Raw genomic sequence first — 23,751 nt, forward strand, 5'->3', positions numbered from 1 at the left:
ATGTCCATATAACTGGGCACCTCCAGATTTAATTCATCCTATCTGTCATATGGAATTTTTCTTTTTAAATGCAGTTACACTGATCCAATGGCTAACCCTTCCCAGAAAGGGACAGCTCTCTTGTGCCAGCACTAGCACTTAAGTCTAAGTGTCCAGGAGCAGCCATTCATTCTAGTACCCTACAGGTCACCCTCTGACCAGTCCTGTCATTCTCCACTGACTGTGCAGGGGCCTTTGGATAATTGATTTAGGTTTGCTATTTAACCCAGATAAAATGACCCAAATCCCACTGTAGAAACTAAAGGTAAGCAACCTTCAGGACATCACGTGATTTGTGTTTATGTAGTTCCATTTAGTACCTGACAAGTTTAATGACATGGCTACTTATTAAGCTTGGTAACTCGGCACTGACACGCATAAGCAAAGGCAATACAGGTATCAGCATGCACACAAAATAACAGAATATGAAAACTGTACCATTTTTTATGTGCATATGATGGCAGTATTCACCACAATTTATTTAATATTGGATTACAAGCATCAGACAATGGAAAAGATGTCAACTATTACACTTGAGTTGCTTTCAAGATATTATTTTAGTGTCATGTTTCACTGGAAAATTATACTTCTTTATTATTCAACTGACATTTAAAGGTTTTTTTTTAATGTTATTTTCTAGGAATATAAAGACTTTTTCACAAGACAGGTTTTAAGAGGACTTTATTAAAATCTGACTACTGACTAATTGGACTGTGTGCAATTAATTAAAAAAACCTGGTAACTGAGCATTCAGCAAAGGATTGTTCACTAGCAGCGTATGTCTTTTAATGTCTCCATTTTTACAGATCTACAGTTCTGCAAATACAATGTTTCAGTAAGACATCATTCTTCCTAATTTAAACCCATCCTTCAGGAGATTACTGCAGTGTGGCAAATGTCACATTGGTTCTACTGGCAGAAGAGCCACAGGAACCACCAAAATACAAAAGAACTAGCCCTGCCCATACACTTTCTCAGCAGAAAATATTTGTGTGGGACAGACTGTGTGTCTCACTATTTTACTCGTTTTTCACTTATAACTTACATTGCTATACAAATATAGTAGAGACTTTCATGCAAACTGTCAGATTCACTATTGTGGGATCCAATAAAAAAAACTAATCCTGAGAGAAAGAGATCTCTTCTGCTGCTCTGCAGAGGAGCTCAGTAGGTCACTATGTGTATATAGGATGTTTTAAACCTTCCCTTCAGACATACAGAAATGGTTCAGTTTAGATGCTTTCTCTGTTGCAAATTTAAATATCTATTTTTAGAAGAATGCACTGTATGCTTTACCTTCAGGTTCCATAACAGATCTGTTAAAATTGACTTGCTGGTTATATTCCTAATGTGACATGTAAATGTCACTGGAAGTACTGTTCTTTGCTTCCTAGAAAAATTTTCTAAAATTCCTCTTAAGATGCAGGATGGGATAAGAGTTTACTGGGGTTTTGTTCTCATATTTGCTACTGAAGATCAGTTACTTCGTCTTCATAAGAGAAAGTCTTTTTTCAAGTTGGATACAACTTACCTTGGAGGGTTCATTTCCTCATAAGTCAACTATACCAAACACATCGAAAAGTACAATATAAATTCTTTTGCTTTGTTTTGGTTTTAATTCCCTTGCTACTAGATGTTAACTGGCATCTCCAGGTTCAGAGAATTCAGCCAGTAACATGCTCATTCTGAGTTTTCTTCTCTGTTTTTCAGATGGGATACTTTTGCTACTTCTGCTGCTTCTGCTTCTGTTCTTGCTGAAGGAGACATCTCCAAATGGCTCCGAGTCTTTCACTTGGATTTAAGTAAGTCTTCCCATTCAACAGTGGACTCACTATTTTTAGGAACTGCTGGGAAGATGGACTGCATTTTTGTTTGGAATTCTTTCATCTATAAAAGAGATTAAAAAATAAGATCAGGTAATTGCTAATAAAGAGCAAATAAAGTAGCACCATGAACCTTGTGCTTAGTGCACAAATACAAGCTGTGTGGGAAGTAAAGGAGAAGAGGTGAAATGACTTCAAAAATAACAGAAACTTAAGACTTTGCCCCCAATTAAGTTAGTTCAATTAAAAAAGTGGAAAAAAATATGAAGGGGCCCACAACAATCCCCTCTTCTAAAGCAACAGACTGGGGAGCGTAATTGGGACCAGTTGCCTCAATGATTCACTACTGTTTTATGAACTACTATATTTACACACATACATTTAAAATTATTTTGTTTATGCCTGTATTTTGACCACAGTGCCTTTTTCTACACTTGTAATGGATTAAAGGCCCAATCGGTCTGTTCAAGGATTTTAAAACAAAGATTAAAGAAAAAATATTGGTCAGCTCTGACAACTCAGGTTTATCCCACCATATGGATTCAGGTGTATGTATACATTAGTAGCAAGGAGAACAAGCTCCATACTGATATATAGGGCCAAGCTTTTATTTCACTGTTGTTACATTAAAATACTGCAAAAGAAGTTTGCTGGTGTTATATTCTGTATATCATTACATTACTATAAATTGCCAATATATATTTATGATAAATGTGTTATCATCAGTCTGATTCAATAGGCCTGGAAGCCCAGAACTGAGATATAATTTCTTTAAAAATCACTTCTATTTGAAAACAACATATTTATCAGGTTTCTTTCTTCCAAGATTTCTACATATATTCTTATATTTATCCTATTTATATATTTTTAAAGGGTAGAAATGGGAAATCAAGTAAGTAAAAATCCCATTACACAAACACCAGGATGTACAGGGGGAGTTTTGGCCTGCTGTTTCTAGAAAGATCTAGAATCTATGACATTCACAGGATGAAGACAGGATGTGGTATTCAAGCACTGAATGCAATGACCTCTTCAAGACCACTGTCTCAGGCAGTATGTCCCATGGAGAGGTTCCAGGAAAACTAGATATTCTAAACAGCCACACAGGCATCTTCTCTAATATGCCTATATTTTGTGTGTTATGGGTCATCAGATTTTTTACAAATACCTTTGGGCCATTTTCTGTTTGAGTCCTTCTGTGTATGAATAATTCTCACAACTGGTAGTTCTCTATAGAAATGTTGCTGGAATGCAATTATCCAAGATTCAGCTGATACAAAGAATGAAACAATTTACAAAGAAATTGCCAATCCTTTACTAAGACAATAACTAACCATGATGGATGAAAGCATTTTAGAACTCAAGTTTTTGTGTAAAAATGGCTGGTACTGCTAATCAAATTAAAATATGCATTATATAAAGTAGAGGAAATTTCAGAGCCAAATTATCCTTTGTTTTATCCTGATTGTGTTCTTATGTAAAAACTAATTCGCTCTCTGCTTTATACATTATTCTGATCAGATAGCTGTTTTGATTAATTACTCACTCTTGGTTTTTAAGAATCTTGGCACTCATCCACAGTTGTTCCTAAGTGAGTATTTTTTTCTTATTATTTAAAACTGAAAAGTTCTCATAGACAGCTAGTATTTCCAAGAACTATAAACACCACTATCAGAGCTGATATAGGGGAACAGCCCAAATTACATTAAACAATTGCTGACAATTAAATACAAGTATTTACAGTAGGAAATGCTTCAGGAGCTTTGGCTTAGCTGTTTTTTCCAGTCCTCTGTAATTAAGTTATCCCAGTCCTCTGATGTGCAGAAAAGTATTCCATTTACTTTCCTAAAGAGTGAACCAACTCTTCTACTCTTTCATCTCATCCTAAGTATTATGTGGGTGTTTTGTGGGTGTTTGGTAACACAGGAAGGGTCAGATCCTAACCTGGTGTAAACTGCTGTAAGCTCAGTTGGTATAACTGGAAATAAAACATTTTATACCACTTAATGATCTAGTACAATGTGGATTTTTTTACTTTTAAATTTAATTTAGTGTCGAACTCAAGTGACACACTGACAAGCCCTACAAGACACCTCTGTTACACCACTGAAGACACACAAAACCAAAGGCAAACTAAAAGCAATTATATCAAGTCTCCAAAAAGAGGCTGATGGGTGAGGGAATCATTCAGAAAACTACAGTTCTTCCTCACTCTTAACAGCTGCCTTATATCTACTAACACACCAAACCCTAACCCTCAAAATGCAAAAAGCAGTCCTGTCTGGGAAATAAAACACTAAAGCTCTGTTCTGAAAGAAGAAAAGGTTGTTTATTTAGAAAGCACTAAAACACTGCTAGCAGGTGCAGATTTAAGAATATTCAGATTTTTCTCCCCTTAAAAAACTAATTTACGTTCTGCAGGTAAAAGCAATTCATTTCCTGGAAAAGCAGTTTTTCCTTAACACTTGGACCAGTCTGAAATACTCAACATCTTTTGCTTTTACACAGAATCACAGAGTCATCATGGTTGGCAAAGACCTCTATGATCACCGAGTCCACCCAGGGGAAAGAAAACAAAACAAAAACAACAAACCACAACCACACACCCCACAAAACCAACATCATCCACAATCCACAAAAAAACCCACTATGCCCACTAAAGCATGCCCTGAAGTGCCACATCTACACGTTTCTTGAATACCTCCAGGGATGGTGACTCCACCACCCACCTGGGCAGCCTGTTCCACTGCCTGACTACTCATTTGGTAGTAAATAAATTCTTCCTAATATCCAATATCTAATCTAAAGCAGACTTAAGACGCCCTGAGAAATTTCCTCAGCCTTGCCTTCTCAGATTTTGATGTTTGTTTGTAAAAACCACCTTGCAAATGATGCCATTATGTCTCATTTATCACTACTTCTCCTGGCAGCATCTGTGCCCTTTTCCACAAGCTCCCTCTGCACAAAATAGGCTTTCATTGCAATTTACAACTTCGACCATGTTTTGTATTTTTCCACAAACTTGCTTGCTTTGTGACTCCTAGACAGTGAGCTATTTTAACAAATCATAATACCAAGCTGATCACCACTGTGATCTTCTCAATGTTCTGCTTTAGGTTGTCAGCAAGTTAATAAGGACATTATCTACAGTGACTGGAATGGGCCTCACTAATACATAATATCTTCACAGGATGTCTAAATGAGGCCAGTTTCTTCACAATACAAATGCCACAGCTATCAACTCTTACTAGAAGTTTTAATTTCTATACAACTTAGAAGATATCTCACCCTGTTATTTCTCTCCACAACAGTTCTGGAGTTCTCATTAATAATACATTAAGCAACATAATTAGCACTAGCTATGAACCCCATCTCACTATCTCCCTCTTCTCCCAGTAAGAAAGTGCAGTACACTTTCCTTAGGGCTTTCATCTGGACTTGTATCTCCTTTTTCTCTTCTATTCCACTAATAACACCAGGTTCTGACTTTCTTCCTCCATTTCCACAATCTTGCTTGTTGCTGTCCTGAATGTTCCTCCGAATCCTAGCCACTGTCCTCTTTACGCTCAATAGCTCCTTTAAATCTCACTCGCCACACTCCCTAAAAGCATGGAGAAGCCTTTGAAAAACAACTCTTCTCTGAGGTAATGGGACCAGGGTATACACATAAATAACCATGGAAACTGTATCCGTAAGTTCTTATCCCTTCTCTTCCAGTGTCAATATCTGCCTCCTTACGAGCTGTTCCTAGTATCAAATTTTAGGCTGTGGCTTTCAGTCAGCGACTATATGAGCTCAATAACCTGGGCTTTGACTGGCCAAATTCTATTTAATAGATGTGTATATTCAGGACTAAACTTGGCCTTCAAAGTAACTCTCACTGGCCTCAGCATTGTTGTGGCTTGCATTTTGTTGGCAGTATCATACCAGGCCCATTGAAAATTCAGAGGATCCTTGCAGTGAAGGTTAAAATGGTTCACTAAACATGTAAACTAGCTGTCCTCCAATGAGTTGGGCTTACCAGCTTCTGCAGTGTGGTGAAGATGATGAATCTAGTTTTATGTCTATTAATACTGCACACTTGACATGCAAGAATAGGGCCCTTGTCTTTACCTGCTTTACCTCTCAGAGGACAAACGCTTCCTAATGAGGGAAATTCTGCAATTAGGAATCTATGTCTTGCCTTGCCCTCTCTTTTTAGTAGACATGCCACTTAGGAGGTCTCTTCTCCGTTTCCTCCAGATTCCACAATACACATGCCAGTGGTCTCAAATGAGAAGGCATTAATTTAATTATGAAAGCTAACGTGCTATGTACTAAGTACTGGAATGTTTTTAAATAATTCATTGAAATGGCTGCCTCTTTATTATTGTCAGCCACACTGACACTGGGGTACTCAGTTCAGCTGTGATAATGTCGTTGATTAATAGTGCAATAAACTGAGCACTAAAAGCTGAATGTATTTTACCTCTTTCTGCTGCCTTCAGTATCACAGGCCACTCTCTCAGCTGCCGCTTCTGAACCTAGTGGTACAGGAATGATTTGTAATACATTTCTTGATTTAACATTCCAGCAATCTCCATTGCTGGAGGCAAGTCTCTGAAGTGAATTTCACTCAAGTGATTTTTCTTTTTTTATCACAGATATTGCAAAGCTTGACGCCGTTTTTTCCTGCCAAATAAATTGCAGTAACTGTTCCCGCTCTGTCAGGCTTCTTTTTAAAAGGGTATCATCTACCTTACTGCATTAAATAATCTGTAATAGCTACAGATCGCTGTTATTTTCTTATCTTAACCTAATGATCCTGCCTCAGGTGGCAAAAATATGGGGACCTAAAAGCATCTTCCATTTAATAATCTCTTTTTAATGTATATGGTTGACAGAATGTCATGCAAAAATTGGGATAGCACTATTACTGAGAGCACTTTCACAGCCCTTCGTATGAAAATTAATAGAAGAGGGGCTAAAAGAGTCTGTTTGAATCCTAGAATGCAAGTTTTACAAAGAAATGTTCTCTTTAATGTCTGTCATCCATAATAGGCCAACCCAGATTCTAGGAATTATTATTAGATTCCTATTTTAGTACTCGCACCCACAAGAACTGCTTACATTAGCTTCCAAGTGAAATGAGGTTAGATGCCCTGAACTGGAATATTTACTGGCAGCAGAATGCAGTATGTACACACCCTGTGTTCTCCTCAGCCACCTTCCATTCACAAGGCATGAAGATGAGATGGGTTGCCCTGGATTTATGAGCATTGAAGAGGATTGTTCTTGCCACCTTTTCCCAAATCTTAAAATGATTGCTGTTCCCTTGCTAGCAAATGATTACCAAGGTCTGCTTACAGAAATAGTTATTTGTAGAAAACAGAAGGCACTGAGTTCCTCTGCTGAAGAGCAGAGAACCCAGGCTGAAGGTGATTCTCCAACTCTCAGTGGAAAATGGGACACTCGTTGCGGCTCACCCTGTGCTAGCTTGCAGGCTGACTTCTAAAACAAGCATGGAAAATAGAGCCCTGGTTCGTATTCCTAGATCTTATGCTTCATTGGCAAAGGCATTATGAATGTTCAGATTATTCAGAACTACAAGCTATGAAAATGGCCCTCCGAGGGTTAATACTAGCCATATACTTCCTAATATTTAACTGTGCTCTCACAGTACACTGTTCACTGCCTGTTCGCTGATTCCAGTGTTTCAGGCTTGCATAGAGAAAAGCATCCAAATGTTAAGGCATCTAGAGAAGTCAAGAGCTCATATTAATCCCTTATCCCATGGAGACTTACACACATGCTTAACGTTATGCATTGTTGAATACTCTCTTTGATATCAGAGGGCCATTTACAATGCCTAAAGTTAAACACATAGACAATTTTTTCCAGAAACCTAATCCTATAAATCTTGTGTAATTGGCTAAAATATGTCCTGTGTTCTTTAAAAGAAAAACAACATGAAAATAACCTAATGAACTTCACAGGGGGATGGGAAGAAGATCATCACTGTTTAGAACAAGGCTGTTACAGTTCCCAAGCCATTATACATATGTAGTAGCATCCCATGGCTGCTACATATTCTGTCTCAAATTACTGGTGAACTACTAAGAGCTTTCAAGTCACAAGGGTCAGGCTGTCTCTTTTCCAGTGACTGTGTCCCATGAAGAGGTAAAAGACATGTAGTAATTTCCTCGTTACTTTTCCAAGTGTGCAGCAGTTGTGTTACTCATTCATAAAGGAATGCATTTCACAAATGGGAATAGCTGGTCTGCATCACAAACATGTTTTATTAGCCCCACATTTTGTCTGTTTTAATTTCTATGTGTCACTTAGGTCCCAAAAGTGTGACTGTTACCTGGCAGCCTGAAAGTATCTTCTCATACAGCTATCATAAAAAGAAGAACATGCCATTCCAGTAGAAAAGCCTGAAGAAACCAAATCTGTTCTGGTTTAAGGCTAGATTATTTTGAATGCTACAAAAAAAAAAGGAAGTGATTAGCTAATTATGATCAATGTGAAATACAGCTTTTAATTTATATACACCAAGACAGTAATTTTGAAAACCACAAGCTGGGAAAACAAACAAACAAACAAAAAAACAACAAAAAAACCCACAACTTCCTTAGGTTCAGAGATACAGGAGTATCCTTTACAATTTTATACGTCTCCATCCTGATCTTTTTGAAATAAAATGTCAAGAACTTACTTTTTTGTAGTACATGGTATCTCAAAGTAGATTAAGTCAGTGTCTCATTCTCAAGCCTATTCTCATCAATTTCAGTGATGCTGCATGAGGCTTCAAAATAATGGTGGAATTATAGAATCACAGAATGGCTGAGGTTGGAAGAGACTTTAAAGATCCTCAGGTTCCAACCTTCCTGCTATGAGCAGGGACACCTCCCACTAGACCAGGCTGCTCAAAGCCTCATCCAACACTGCCAGGGAGAGAGAATCCACAACATTCCTAGGCAACTTATTCCAGCAACTTACTACCCTCATGGTGAAGAATTTCTTCCTGATGTCTAACCTAAATCTTCCCTCTTTCAGTTTAAAATCATTACCCCTTGTCCTATCACTGCCCTCTCTGGTGAAAAGCCCCTCCCCAGCTTTCCTGTAGCCCCTTCAAGTACTGGAAGGTGCTATAAGGTCTCCCCGGAGCCTTCTCTTCTCCAGGCTGAACAGCCCCAACTCTCTCAGCCTGTCTTCATAGCAGAGGTGCCCCAGCCCTCTAATCATCTTTATGGTACAAAGTCTGGATTATATAATCTTGCTGCAAAAGGCATTCATGCCATGCAGAAAAATTGAGTGAAATACTTTTGAAATCACTGAGGAACATGCCATTTACTTCTGCAGAATCTTACTTTCAAATCTGGGTGCGAGGAAGGGACATCCACATAATTAGTCTATTATATTGTATTAGTCATTGCTCCTTAGTCAGCCTGGGAAATTTGAAAAATTAGTATTTAAAGTAATTTAAAATTTAAAATAGTAAAAAATCTAAACGTAAAAAGGCAAGTTGTTTAATGGACCTAAAATCTTATTATGAGAGTTCCAACTCGATATGCTCTTCTGTGCTGTAATCTGAATTTCTGAATTAAAGTAAAAACATGAATTGTCTGCAAGCAGGCAGTTCCTGAAAATACCAACCTGAGTAATTTTTTTCCCCTATATGTGCAGGAATTCATTATATGTATCACCCACAAGTGAGATTCATGCCTCGGGAAAGAGCCAGCATGAAACCAAAACTCTTTGAGTGATGTGTAAGCCTTGACGTCATGACCAGGGCTGAAACCTGTCACAGCCTGCGTGACCCCCAGAATCAGGCAGGGATGGCTGGGCACCTCCAGGCAAGCAGAAGGGAAGACAAGCATGGCCATACCACCACTCTCAGAGCACAGGAAGCTCCCATGGGGCCAAGATGTACCACAAATAACTGGCACCTATCAGATAAGCTTTTATTTGGACGTTAGTTGTACACGTATTCGGTTACATGTGTTCAGTTACATGCACCCAAGAAGTGGATCAATCCACTCCCTCATCCACTGATGGCAACATGGAACTGCTCCACAGAGGCAAGATCAGATCAAAGGCTGAACATTGTTTTATGCTTTCTAGCTTCTTAACAGGTTGGCAGCAGCCAAACAGCTACAAGCCTCTTCCAAGACACAGCAGAGTAATTCCTCAAGACAGTCTTCCCATATCCTTGACATACTTACAGCTCTCCCTATTCATAAAGCAGATGTAGCAGCTTTCTAGTAGGAGAACAATTATCTGATTCCTTGAACAAGCTTTCTGCCTTATCAATTATACAGTGAAATTCATAGGTTACTCTCTTTCTTCTTGGATAAAATACTAGCAGTACAGACGTGTGGAGGTAAGTCTTCTCCACACCGAACTAATTAGGCAATACAATCAGTACAGAAAAACCCTGTATAAAGAGGAGGTGGAAATGCTAACTTGTCCTAGTACACCATCTTCTTTTTTAAGAGCTTGAATTCAAATAAGTGTTTAGGAAATAAAGGAATGCTAAAAAAAAAAACTAGGCAGATTTGGTTTACATTGAAATATATTATCATGAAATAGCAATAAAAATATTTAATATGCAATCAAACATTAAGTCCAATAAGGAATAGAAACTTTATGAATAATACTAAGGTGGGAATTAAATACAACTAAAATTAAAAACTAGTAACACCAAAAAAAATCTAGGAATTACTCTAGGATGACTCTAGAATGATACAGTGATTCTAGGAGCTCTAGTGCTTTTATAGCAACATTTGTTAATTTGTGAAATAGCATAAAAATTTCAGCCACAGCAATATGCCTACACTTGGTCAAGATCTATAGATCTTAGTATTAGTTACAGGTGCCCAAACCAGTAGTTACTGAAGACTATGTCTCCACATTCTCATTTTATTTTTTAAATTAATTAATCCTTAAAGCCAATACTCCTTTGTATTTACACTGTACCTATGACTACAGTCTCACAAAATTATATCAAATATATCAAATAATATAAAAAATAAGTGGGGGAATGTTATTTTTATGCTTAAAAAGGTGATTTAGACATTAGATTTCCTCTAGAGGAGAGCAGCCCACCTAGGAAAGGTCCTTACCCACAAAACCATGGCAAGCATATATTCTCTGTACTGCTTTTAATTGTTTTAGATGTCTCTTCACAGCTGTACAGTTGTTTCAGGCTGTTAATATTTTAAAGGTTAAGATCAATGAAAAGCAGGGTATTTCATTAGGAGTCACCATAAAAATGATAAACTAATATTTTATAACTGTATTAGACACAAATTACTAGGCAGCTCTTCTCAGTATTTTCTCAGCTTTCCATGGAACACTTGTGGAAGCAATAATCAGAATCTCACAAACCTACATATGAATCATCCTGGCCTTTTTCCTATGGGAGATAGAATGCTTTTACTTCTGAGGAAATAAAACCTGATTTATTGAGGGCATGAAGATCAAAAGGGCTCTTAAAGCATAATTTATCTTGTTTGTTAATTGTTGCATGCTTCACTCTACAAGGCTGAGGGTATTGTTCTGCTTTTAAAAGAAGGCTCATAATCACTGTTTAAATACAAAAATTAAAAAAACAGGCTTTCATAAGTATGTTTTAATACCTGTCAAGTATTCTATAGCAGCAATTTTAAGTAAATACAAAAACCTGCTTATTTAAATCAAGGGCTTACAGCTCAACTGTAACCTCTAACAAATTGTGAAACAAACATTATTCCAAGCAACAAAAAGTTGTGGTGAATCATAACACCAGTAGAAAAGGTCAACAAAATAAGAAAGCTTTAATTTTGGAAGCTTTCATGAAAATACATGTTTAGGTCAACTGTAACAACAGTTACATTATGTTAAAAGATAATTTTGATTTTTTTACTTCTCAAATTTTTTTACTGAGTGAAACACCATTTATTCTTCAATTGAAAATTTAAAACTCATTGAGCCTTTCATATGGAGAATGTTGAAATAGTATGTTTCAACTACTATTCAATGTTAAAAACAATTAAATGCTAAACTGGCCAAACCCCTTATTTTCTACAAAATTTATTTCAATACCTCAGTGTTTTGCATTAGAGAACAGTCAGTCCATGGCACCACAAGTGGGCAGCTACAGGTTTCTGAGGCTGCAAGCCTATAAGATAATGCCATGGGAAGCAAGGCCATGATGTGAAAGTTCTCTAACTGAAAATATACTTGTTAAAAAAGATGCCATTTTGTTTCAAGCGTGATGTCAGTTTGTGTTTAAGTTTGCACGTGTCCTTCTATTTTGTGAAGTGTCTCAGAGAGGAGAGCTGTGGCTGAGCCCCAGGTTCAGGTTAGGAGTGCTGAATCTCCCAGTTGTCCATGCTTACTGGATATCAGTTTGTGTACTGCTGAATAGTCTCAAAATGCATGGGCTGGGTTTCTTTAGGGCAACACAAAGCTGAAGAAGCATTCTAGGAGAAACAACAGCTAGGATGTACTTCAGCTGCAAACAGGCATTCAAGCCATAGGGCAAGGCCAGAGTCTGAATTTTAAAAATCCCCTGGAATGGTTGTAGATGTCAGAGCTTCAGCTCCCAATTGCTTCACTGTGCTGATCATTGATACTTGCTAATATAGACAGAGCTTATAGAAGCCTGGCAATAATAAAAGGTGGACTGACTTTAAATATTTTCCTGAGAGACTGCAGGAAGCAAGTTTAAAAAGTCTGACTGACAGCTGGTTATTCTCTGAAAGATGTACAATATAAAACTAGATAACTGCCATCTCATAGGTTTTGAAAATGAAGATTTCTCTTTTACATTAATAAAAAATTATCATTATCAAACCAGGTCCTCACTGATCCATCACTTCTCCATTTAGGAGTAAGAGTTGACTGGAATGTATTATGGTTGATTGCTTTCCAGCCTGTCCTCAAATTACAACAGCAGTAACTGCAGTCAGGGGACATTAACAACTCAACCTGAGACAGTGTAAAGATCCTTTATATTCCTTACCAAGATACAAAGATTAGTTACTTAATACATCACCCCTGGGTTTTCATGTTGGCATAAAAAGCAGCAGACTGTAAAGCTACAGGGAACCACCTTTAACAGCAGAGCTATTTAAGCGCTATGAGTTGCTGTGTCACAGCAACTTTTAAGAACCAACAAACCACAAAGATTAAGTAAAAATCTAGTATGACCAAAGCTGGTGCATCACCTTGGTGCCTGGAACAGCTCTTAACAATTACTTGCTTCTACAGCAAACAGGCTGTCTCAGAGGGTGAAAGAACAAGACATTCTAAACTGTGGCTTCAGTTTCCTTCTGTGACACAAACTGCTGAGGAATCATGACACTGCTTCAGAACGATGGACACAGATTAATTACAGCAATTATAACTCATCAAGGAAATACTGTGCCAGTTTGCTCTTGTTGTTTCACCTCTGAGTTTGTAAGTGATGCTAAAATAATTTAAACATTGACAAAGCTTAGAGGAACACATATTTTTATCTATCACTCAATGTCCCGCTGATAATTTATGCTCAAAGAAAACACATCCCTGAACATAACAAATCTCAGCATTTTGGCAATGATACCAAGTAAAACCACTCTGCTGGGCTCTAACTGCAATGTTTGTTTAAAGATCTGGGTCATAACAAGATCATGTGTAAAACAAGTCATTTTCTGCCAGGCCACAGCTGTGCTGCTGCTCCCACCAGCACTGCAGCGCAGCACAGACACCCCCAACCCCCCCCCAGGCAAACCCACCCGGGGGCACAAGCTGCCCTGCCCCTGAGCAAGTATTGCCATCAGCACTTGGCAGCTTTCTTTTTGCTGCCCCTAAAAAACAGAAATTGTAGCAGCACCTTGCTGTTCTACTTTTACCCTTTCAGGTGTGTGGGAGACACTTGCCACCTCTTCCCAGGGATGCAGGCAGAATCACCGTGGATTTATGGCAGATGTGCTGACATAAGGATTAGGACAATTTGGTGACACCAACTGAATAGTCCACCATTTCAAACCAGCACAGAGCTAACATCAGCTGAGTTCAAAGCACTAAGACCACTGAGCACATCTTTTGCTGCACTTTTCAAAACTCAGCAATGAGCTTTGCCCTCCTCCTCCTTTAAAGCCAGCCCAAGCTCTGGTGTATATGCACTTCAGCTGTCTCCACAGGCTGGACAGATTCTCTGGCCAAGCCATCTATGCTTCAAGATCTAGCTCTCTTACTCCTTTTGGTGTGATTCCTGCCAACCCATCACATCTGATTTTCCACTGTGGCTTCTTGTATTTTTCCCCTGGAGATGACACGAGACATGAGACAACACTTTGCTACTCAGTTTTACTTGACTTGGAACTCCCCTCCAAACTCAGAAAGTGAAGGTCAGTCCTTTATTTGCCAAGATCCCACCAAGACAGTCATAGGAACAGAGCTGGCAATGGATCTGAGAATGGGCCAGTGTTAGTGTACTCCTACGTGTGACAAGCTTTCATGTTTGCTAAATGAAACAACTGCAGTGCTTGCAATCAAAATTTTATTACGCTTCATGATTTAATATCAAGAGAAACAACATCAAGAGAATATGTTATCAGTATTACCACTAGCTCTCAAAAAAATGATGATGCTGCCCAGCAAGGCCAGATCACTAATTAGCAGCTCCCAAAGGCAGCTGGTCTCTGTTAGCAGCAGTAAGGTGAAGAGGCTGGGCAGAAACTCTCCTTCAGTTTGTCCACCTGCCAAAGCTTTAGTTAAGTTCACACCGATTCCTGGCATCAAAATGACTTAAGTCTTCCCTCAGGTCACGTGCAGTATAGCACTATCCGAGGCTAAAGCCTGCCTTAAGTCTGTAGCCTTCAAATCTACATACCAGGTTTGCAATTGTAACATCTACAGGCATTGGAAACCTGCATGTCCTACAGAGCAAGTGAACAACACTTGACATGTCACAGCATTCAAAAACACTGAGGACTCAAGACACTTTTCCTCAGGTAAAGTTGTAAAAGCCTCTTTTTTAAATGTTTAACTGAAATTAAAATGTTCATTTGAAAATGGTAAGCTTAGAGTCAAAATCTACAGTGTCTTCCACGGTCTGAACAGTTTATGTGGAAAGAAACTTTTGCTCAGTGATAACTTCAGTAAATAGTTTCACAGAAATAAAGCTTCATTTATTTTTGTGGCTATTGAATAGTTATTAGACAAAGCATATGCATCTGTGTTCTTTAAAATCAAGTGTTCTAACTGACTGATTATTCATCTGTTATCTCTGCTTACGTTATAGTAATTAAGAATTTTGAGAAGCATCACAATGTTCCCCTGAAACAGGAAAATAAAACCAGGCCCTTCTCAAAATGAGTGTGTTTTAAAGTTCAGAACTAACCAATGTACCAGTCAGCTTATAACACTTAATTTCAGCTGTTCAGGAAGATGACATTTAAGCATGAAAATACTGTCTTTTAACAGTCAATGTTTGCTCCTGAGTGTTATGTTAAAGCAGCATGCAAGAAGTGTCAACAACAATTTAAAAAAATCAAAGATTACTTATTCTAGAAATAAATGTTTAATGCTAAGGAACCTCTTCTCTTTGTTAAAAATGTAAGCATTTTAACATACTTCTTTTGTACCTTGAGCAGTTTTTAATGCATATATATTTGATTTTAACAAATACACAGTAAAGCATGAAAAAGAAATGTGTTACAGGAAATTTACAAATGATAATCTTTGATTCTGCAATAATGAATAGCACTATTGTACATGTTTCCTTTCTGCAGTGGAAGTCTGCAGTGAATAATCTATAGTGAATGCAATAAACATGTCAGTGGAGAGCAGAGAAAGAGCTCTGTTCAAAATCACATGCAGACACAGCCTCTTGGCAGAAATCTGCCTTCTTCAGTGTCTGCAGTTCTTACTGTGCAATACAGTGATACATAATCACTCTGCAAGAGAAACCAATACCAACTGGCATTTGCAAGAGCCTCTTAAGATATGGTTTCCCCCACCTCCTTTCAACACGAACACAACACAGAATAAAGTAAGGTGTCGCTTTCTGACTTAGAACACTCAATGAGACTCTGAAATGCCCTGCAGTGTTCTGTATGCTTCTCACACAAGAGCCACCGCTGTCAGGTAGCCAGAAGCCCCCCATCAGACTTTGACGTGTCCTGTAGTTTGGCCATCTCAAGCTGATGTGATTATTCCCTGTCAGGCAGTCTCGAGGAAAGCAGCCTCACAGGAAAACCAGGCAACTGTGGGTCTAGGGCAGTACTTCTCAAGGAAGTAAAAATGAAGCTTACCAAGAAACAGTTAACATAAATTGCAGGCTGGGGTCAGATTCTGCTTTCCTTCAGCAGGACCAGAAGTACTTTAACAGAATGAAAATAAGAATCAGCAGCCTAGTGTGAAATGAGCCCTTTTGGCTGATGATAAAACTGACAGTAAACTGAGTGGACTTTTGTAGCTTGGCATGCAGGGAGTATAAACTGGTATTCCCACTCTTCCTCTGCCTTCTCTGCCATTTCACTACAGCCTCACAATGAGGACTTGAGTTTAAACAAAATGTGTTGTAGACGCCTCCCATATCCTGCTATACTTTTTTTTTTTTGTGTTCTCCCTTCCTTTGCTGGCTCCTATTGAGAATCAACATTGGAACGTAAGGAATAAGGAATTGTACTGTATCTTGGGATCCAACTCATGACCTATACAGGATTCATCAGCAATGTAGACAAGAAGTGAGAACTTGAATAAAGATAGTAATGAGAACAGTACTGGGATAGAGTAGTATCTTCTTCTTTTAGTTTAGGGAGACACTTTGCTGAATATATAAATAATTTGCTATGGAAGGTAAAGGAAGTCTATTCATTCCTAAAAAGGGTGCAGACAGTTCAGCCAAATTTAGAGCTGTGAGGGGCTCTTCAGTCATGGCTCATTACCAGGAGCAAACAAAAATGCTTACATGAACTTCAGTGTTCATGCTCGACACCATGGAACACTGGAACATAAGCAATTTACTAAAGATAGCCTTAGCCTCTTGGGACATACAAATGCTTCCCGAGTTTTTTTGCCTTGATGTGGTATGTCATGGACTACCACTCTGTTGCACACAAAAATCAATCTTCTGCCCCCTTGCCCTTTCCAGAAATGTACTAGAAGGCAAGCTGGTTTCCTCTCAGTTTTTCTTATGTCCCTAGTGTTCTGATGCAAAAAATAGAACTTGGACAAATAAACAGATTGCTCTAAAGATAGGATTCACACTTCAATAAGCAAAAGAGATAGAAGGTTTACAGCTACTATTTTAGTCTCTAAATTATAACACTGGCTCTTTTGTGAATAATCTGAAACATCTGTGCAAATAAACCTAAGCAGGAAAAATATGTTCCTCCCCCAAAGTGGTCTCATCCCACAACACCTCATTTTTTGCAAATATAAGAACTCCTTCCCCGTGTGCACGAACTCTGGTTAGTCACTCTATGTGTGGTGAATGAAGGTGTGACTCCTAACCTGAAGTAGTATAGAGATGCCACCCCAAGATGCATTGCCCAAGGCAAAATATGGTATTTGAGGGGATCATACTTGCTACTCACACTGTGCACACCCAGAGCCTTCCAGATGGCAAAACTGAGCAATCCAACTCCGCACCACGCATAGAGCGAGCCCCATCCTAGGGCTCGTAAGGCCAGTGATGAACCGCTCTCTGGTAACGCAGCTGTGGCAGTAATCCCCTGGAACCAAAAATAAATATATGAAAATATATGAAAAATAACTGGAAAAAAAAGATGAACTAAAAAAGTTAACTCCATGAACTAGAATTTTTCCTGATTTGCCAGCTGTGCTAAAGCGGCCACAGAAACTGTTACATCTGTCAGCAGACCCAAAGACCCAAGCAAGCAGGGGGGATGAGGTGCCTTCCCACCTGGAGCAGCTTTCATGGTTGCCAGTACTAGCTGGGGATAATTTTTATTACCCAGAAATGCTGAAGTAATCTCTTTCATGGGCAGAAGACTCCAATGCTCAGTTATCCCACCAGCCAAAATCAAAAAATTAATCAAAACCAGTCACAAGCCAGTGACATCAGAACATAATCAGTGTACATTTTTTGGTATTTTTTCTTGGGGGGTATGTGGGTGGGAAGGCAATCACTGGCCTATGCACTTCTTTCTATGTACTTCTGAAATAGCAGATGAGGAAACTGCAGGAACATAAGTAGCTTTCAGCTGGACACAGGATGTAACAGTGACTGAGAGACTAATTTAAACTCTGAAGGAGCTCTGGAAACTGTTTAGGAAAATTTTATAAAAAGCAAGCAACACTGAAGCCATCCCCCTGCAGAGTTCAGCAGGTGACAGCACAGACAATACTGCAGTCTCCATACTCATTTTTGTCAGAAACAAGAGTAGGCCGTTTTAACCACTTGTTAAGATACTACTATAAAAGAGTCTGCCATGAGATGTGTCCTGAAAACACAGCATGTTGTCACTTGGAAAAGCTTCCTCAGGCCAGGAAGAACGGAGCCTCAGCCGTGATGGGGTCCCAACCACAATGAAACCTTTTCTGTCACAGCACATAAATACACGTGGCAGCTACCAAGGGCATAAGCCACACGCTGGCTGACATCAATTCATGCTGCACGTTCACTGGATAGGGCAGCTTCAGCCTGTGAGCCTGCAACAGCAGCAGGACAGACAAATCCTCTGGCTCATAGTGGTAAATCTCAGCAAGAAAAGATTGGGTTTTTTCCCCCCAAAGGATCACTGTTCAATTATTCACATGGAAACATAGATTTCAGAGTATAACTCTTAAAGACTGGCATGTACAGTCCTTACACAACTGAACAGTCCTACTTACTTACTGAGTATCTTGGGAAAAAAATGAATTAATACTTAAAGGTAAACATGAGAGTGCAAGCATACAATTATATTCAATAAAGAATTGTTTCATTTATAGTCTAAAATACTGAAAAGTGACGCTAACTTGCAGAAGCATTCAAAAAATTTTCCTCCAAAACATGCCACAGAGCTGCACTTTTCTGTTTATCACAAAAAGTGGGGAAAACTTATTTTGTATTCTTGCTTTAAAAGTAATGTGATTTAAAAAAAAATAATAATGGTTCTCTTTTCTTTAATATAACTAAACAAATGTAGTGTCTACCACTGTGGTATATGGTCAGTGAAAGAGCACCAGGTGTTTTCTTCCTCTTGGCTCTGTATTTATTGAAATGTTAAAATGACCCTTGGAGAGTTCTTAGCATGAACACTTTTCCTCAGGATTTAGCTGTAGGCAGTTATCCAAGGACAAATAGAGTTGTAAAGGGCGTAAGCAAAATGTATCTTGATCCTTATTTATTCCAATTTGGACATTCCAAAGTGGAAGCTGTTAACAAAACAATGTTCTGTAAGCATACACATACGTGCACACAGACACAAACAACAGAGATCTTTAGGCACACACTGACATCACATCCTATTATTTCCTTGCCACAGCTCATGAACTTTAATAACTTTCAGCAGAGACTGCTTTGAGTAGATTTAAAATGCTCATTATTATTCCTGACATTTTTCCTGCTTCTATATTCTAACCATACACAACAACACACAGAAAAATTTCTCCCATTTGGAAGATGGGAAATGAATGGGCAAAAATATCCTACACACAGAGTCTTTAAATAGGACTCATTATCTGTGAAAATGGCTAGCAAAAAAACCAAACACTCTAATGCTGTTTAAATGCTTGATTGCCCCAGAAAAAAAAGTGGTAAATGGAAACAATTGATCTGGTTTTACTGACAGCAGTCACAGGCTGATTCCTCGGGGTACTATGTACACAGGTAAGGATTTCTGTAAACAACACAGTTTGTTGTACAATTCAAGGCTGGATGGGGCTTTGAACAACCTGGTCTAGCAGGAGGTGTCCCTGCCTGTCCTGTCCCTGGAACTAGATGATCTTTAAGGTCCCTTCCAACCCAAACCATTCGGTGATCCTAACATTTGACAAACTCACTGACTGCTGCTTGGGGAATTTATTGGGACAGAGATGTTGTCTTTTAAAGGCTCAGTGCAGATGAGACTGATCAATTTTAAGGGTCTGTTTTTTACATTTTTTGCAGTAACAGAGCATTACTGAGGAAATTAAATTAATTATTCTGTCCTGTATATCAAAGTTAGAAAATAGTTTAAAAGGAACAAACCTTACTGAACCAGTCTGGGTTCTTCTTTTTTGTCATGGCAAGCGTGGTGCCAAAACCTGCTATCATTCCTGCTGTAGCAACAGCACCTAGAAAAATTCCACCTGCCAAAAAAAGTTTAGGGAAATAAAAATTAATATTTTGTTTCTTAAGGAGAAGAAACAAACAAACAAACAAAACCAACACAAAAAAAAAAAACCTGTTTTGAAAATAACATCTGAAAAATTAAGATCTGCCAGCATATGCTGAAGGGAAAGGCACAGTCATCTACATTATTTACATTAACTCAATATGACAAGAAAGCAAGAAAGAATATTTTTAAATAGAGCATTTTGAAAAGTAATGTCAAGTGTATACATTTTCAAGTCACATACACACTCCAAAAAAAAAATCATTAAAATCCCAGGATGCCTTTTCACAGTTCTTCAGAATGTCTTTCTCACTCCAGAGCCAGGCTGCTAAAATCATCCTGTTCTATGGCTATTGCCTCACCCTTCCCCAAAATGAAGATGTTTTTTTTTGCATCACTTGTTACTTCAAATGACCACCTGAAAATCCACCAGTACCTCTGAAGACCATTCCATAAGCAACACCTGTTCTTCAGCTTTATTAATTTTAAGTTCTAATGCTCTATTTAAAAAAAGTGACACTAGCAGGAAGCTTTCCCAACACAGAAGGCATTTCTCACTTCTCAGTTCTTTCAGTGTTTCCAAAGTTGCTTGGGGTCCATTGATCCCTTCTAGTTCTTGCACCAAAGGTACATGTAGCCATACCTGCCCCCTTTGAAGAAAAAGGCTTGTTACCAAAGACTGAGTTCACTGTGCAGAACCATCTGATTCATATAAAAAATGTTTAAAAAAATAAATCAGGGGGTTACAAGTTTTTCCTTTCAACTATTGATACTCAGACTGTTTTCTCTTTCCTAATACCAATTAGGTAATTAAAAACTGACCTGAATAGGAAGTAAAACAAACATGCTTATGCTAGGTCTCACTTTTAAAAATGTAACTATCCTGTTACTTGCTGTCCTTATGTCAATGTATACAATGTTCCTCTTCCACCTGGGAGCAGGAAGACCTCACCTGCGGTCCAAACTTTGCCCACCCACTGCATTTTACATTTCAAGACCTACTAACCAACATTTCCCTGATTTCAGAAATAGTTATTGCTCTTAAATTAACCTCTCCTTCAAGAAGAAGAGACTGGTGCACGGCCTCCCCGTGGGGGGCGGGAAAGCCCTGCAAGGGGTAGGCAAAGCCTGTGGCAACAGGGAACGGTGCCTCTGCAGGGGGCTCCGTCCTCAGGCCCTCAGACCACGCCGGCCTCCCCGGGACCCGGGCCCGCCTGGCGCTGGGACACGCACCGGGCGGCAGCGGGAGGAGACGCGGCCTCGCTCCGCCAGGGGGCGCGGGGAGCCCGGGCAGCGGCCGGGAATGCCGGGGCCGGGAATGCCGGGGCCGGGAATGCCAGCGCTCCCAGGTGTGCGTGTGGCTGTGGCCGGAGCTCTGCTGCACGCCCTGCTCTGCTCCCCCGGCCGGGATCCGGCCCGGCAGAGCCGCCTGTTTGCTACGGACACTTGGCGGACTCAGCGGCGCTGACCCGCACGGACCCGCACGAACCCGCACCAGCCGCTCCTGCCCAGCGGCCGCCGCCCGCTCCGGGCGGGCACTGGGCGCGGAGCCCGCTCGCCGCCGCTCCCGTCACGCACGGCCCGACTCCCTCCACCACCCCCGCCACCGCGTGGCTCCACGATCCCGCCGCAGCGCCCGCCGCTCCGCCCGGGAGACTTCCCAGCCCCGCGGCGCCGCCGAGCGAGGAGGGACGAGGCAGCTGCCCTGGGGACGGAGCGGGCCCGCCCTCCTCGCTCCCCGCCCGGGTCCCGGCCAGCAGCGCCGGGCCCTCCCTGCCGCGCCTCGCAGCCCCGCGTCCCGCTCCCGCACCGAGGTGAGGCGGCCGCGGGGCGGCGGGAGAAGGAAGAGGCGGGCGATGTTAGAGGGGCTTCCTCGCCGCATCCCGAGGCCGCGGCCAAGGCCATCCCCGAACACCCCGGCTCCTCAGGGACGAGTGGGGCAAGCCCTCGGGCTACAGGAGGGGGGCACGGAATCGCCTTCCCCGGCCGCCGCCCCCGCGGCACGGCCGGCCAGGGCAAGCGGCACGGGAGGGGCGGCGGGGCCCCGGCACCTGCTGCTGCTGCGGGTCCCGGCGCCGTCCAGGGAAAGGAGGGGGAGCTTTCTGCACCTTTGATTAAGAAGAGCTTGTCCTGGGACGCCGCAGGGCTCCCGGCTCCCCGGGGCAGGGGGGACCCGCGCCCAGGGTCCAGCTGAGCCGGCCCCTCCGCGGCGTCCCGGCCGGCAGCCGCCCCCATGGCCCCGGGCGCGGCGGGAGGAAGCGGCGGCGGCCGCAACCCGGAAGGAAACGGAGCTGGGCCGGGACACGCAGCCGCCCTCCCCTCTCCTTCCTCCTCCTCCTCCTCCTCGGGTGGGCAGGGACCCGCCGCCCCGAGGGGCTGGGCGGCCGCTGTCGCCCCGCAGCGGGGCCGGGGCCGGGGCCGGGGCGCGGCTGCCCGAGCGGTGATGGAGCCGTGGCTGAGATCTCAAATCGCGCAGGGCAAAGCGGACAACAGTTGTCAAAGCCTCTTGATTAAATCAGGTCTTTTGTAGAAGGCTCGTAAGGGTTGTTTTTTTCTTTTAAGTCTGTGGGACACAGCGGCATCGACTTCACTAAGTAAAAGCGGGGAGGATTCTTCCTTCCCGGGCATGTTGCTAAGCTGTATCTTGAATGGATGAATGGACAAAAAGATCTTTTTTTTTTGTTGTTCCAAATTCTGACTCTGCCAAGTTATGTAAATAATTCTGGATACACATCTGAATTCTGTCTGGATGGCATCATGAAGCCACGTTACAGCAGCCACACATTCATACCTCCCGTTCGTGCCTGTGCCACCGTGATTCTCAGCCGCTGTTGCTGCTGGATACCCATTGCTGTGCCCCCCATCACTGCTGGATGTGTTCTTTTATCAAACGATGTACTAACTGATCGAGATTCAGTACAGGCAGGCGAAATACATTCTCATACGTCACATTCAGTACTTAAACAGCAAGCAAATCATGTAAATACATCCCTAAATAAGTGCTTCTTTCTTTGTATCTTTTCGTCATCATTTATATATCTAAGGGTCTAATTATAGGGGCTTGGGTTGCTAGGCAAAAATTTAGTATTTTTGGAAACTTCCTGTTCATGCTACTTCTGAAAACCAATCCAAAGCCATTTCCTGATAGTCCATGTACTGTGTCAGTTAAAATTTTACACTGTTCAGAAGCAGTTATCACAAAAGAAGCAGGCATTATCTCTGCTGTATAGCTGACCCATCATCACTAACTGAGTTTTTCTAATCTGGACAGCACCTAACTGACTTACAGTCTTCCCTCCTTTGGGAAAAACACTCAAAAATCCTGTGTGTGTTTTAGAATAGTGTTAGCACTGTACTCATCTTTGACTGCCACAAATAATAATAAAGTCTCCTGGAAAGGCTCACATAAGGTGGTCTTAGAATAACCGCACCGTGCCAATGTTAAAAGAGAAAATTACTTTTTATTTGATCTTTATTCTAAAGTGTATATGATTATAGAAGGTATTTAAATGTTGCTAGTATGCATAAAATTAAAACAGCAGCATGCATGCCATTTTGATCGAAAGTTGTGTCAAGATCACCACTGTATCTGCTAGAAGAATCCTTGA

The 23,751-nt window shown here is 40.8% G+C and overlaps 2 protein-coding genes across 3 annotated transcripts in view; one reads left to right on the plus strand and one right to left on the minus strand.

Annotated features, from left to right (window-relative positions):
* Positions 1 to 23,751, plus strand: part of LOC127383389 (sorting nexin-9-like) — a 625,662-nt gene that overhangs the window by 385,271 nt on the left and 216,640 nt on the right. The window lies entirely within an intron of this gene.
* Positions 703 to 22,430, minus strand: TMEM242 (transmembrane protein 242). Of its 2 annotated transcripts, XM_051616284.1 has the most exons (5): positions 22,252 to 22,430; positions 20,017 to 20,117; positions 17,417 to 17,554; positions 6,331 to 6,385; positions 703 to 1,926 (listed from the first exon to the last, which is right to left on the minus strand). In XM_051616284.1, the coding sequence occupies exons 1-5, from the start codon at positions 22,376 to 22,378 to the stop codon at positions 1,877 to 1,879; spliced, it is 471 nt and encodes a 156-aa protein (XP_051472244.1). In that variant the 5' UTR covers positions 22,379 to 22,430; the 3' UTR covers positions 703 to 1,876. The 2 variants fall into 2 exon arrangements, with proteins under 2 accessions (XP_051472244.1, XP_051472245.1); XM_051616285.1 differs by lacking the exon at positions 6,331 to 6,385 and having other exon boundaries at positions 22,252 to 22,426.

The sequence above is a fragment of the Apus apus genome, chromosome 3 (assembly GCF_020740795.1).
Source record: "Apus apus isolate bApuApu2 chromosome 3, bApuApu2.pri.cur, whole genome shotgun sequence".
NCBI lineage: Eukaryota > Metazoa > Chordata > Aves > Apodiformes > Apodidae > Apus > Apus apus.

What these genes read in the sequence shown, in the direction of transcription:
- TMEM242 (XM_051616284.1), bottom strand. Translation starts at nt 22,378, where the DNA reads ATGGGGGCGGCTGCCGGCCGGGACGCCGCGGAGGGGCCGGCTCAGCTG. An exon ending in CAAGCTCTTCTTAATCAAAG is followed by an intron (nt 20,118 to 22,251) that starts GTGCAGAAAGCT and finishes TTTTTTTGGCAG; the next exon opens with GTGGAATTTTTCTAGGTGCT. An exon ending in AGGCTCTGGGTGTGCACAGT is followed by an intron (nt 6,386 to 17,416) that starts GTGAGTAGCAAG and finishes CTGTACCACTAG; the next exon opens with GTTCAGAAGCGGCAGCTGAG.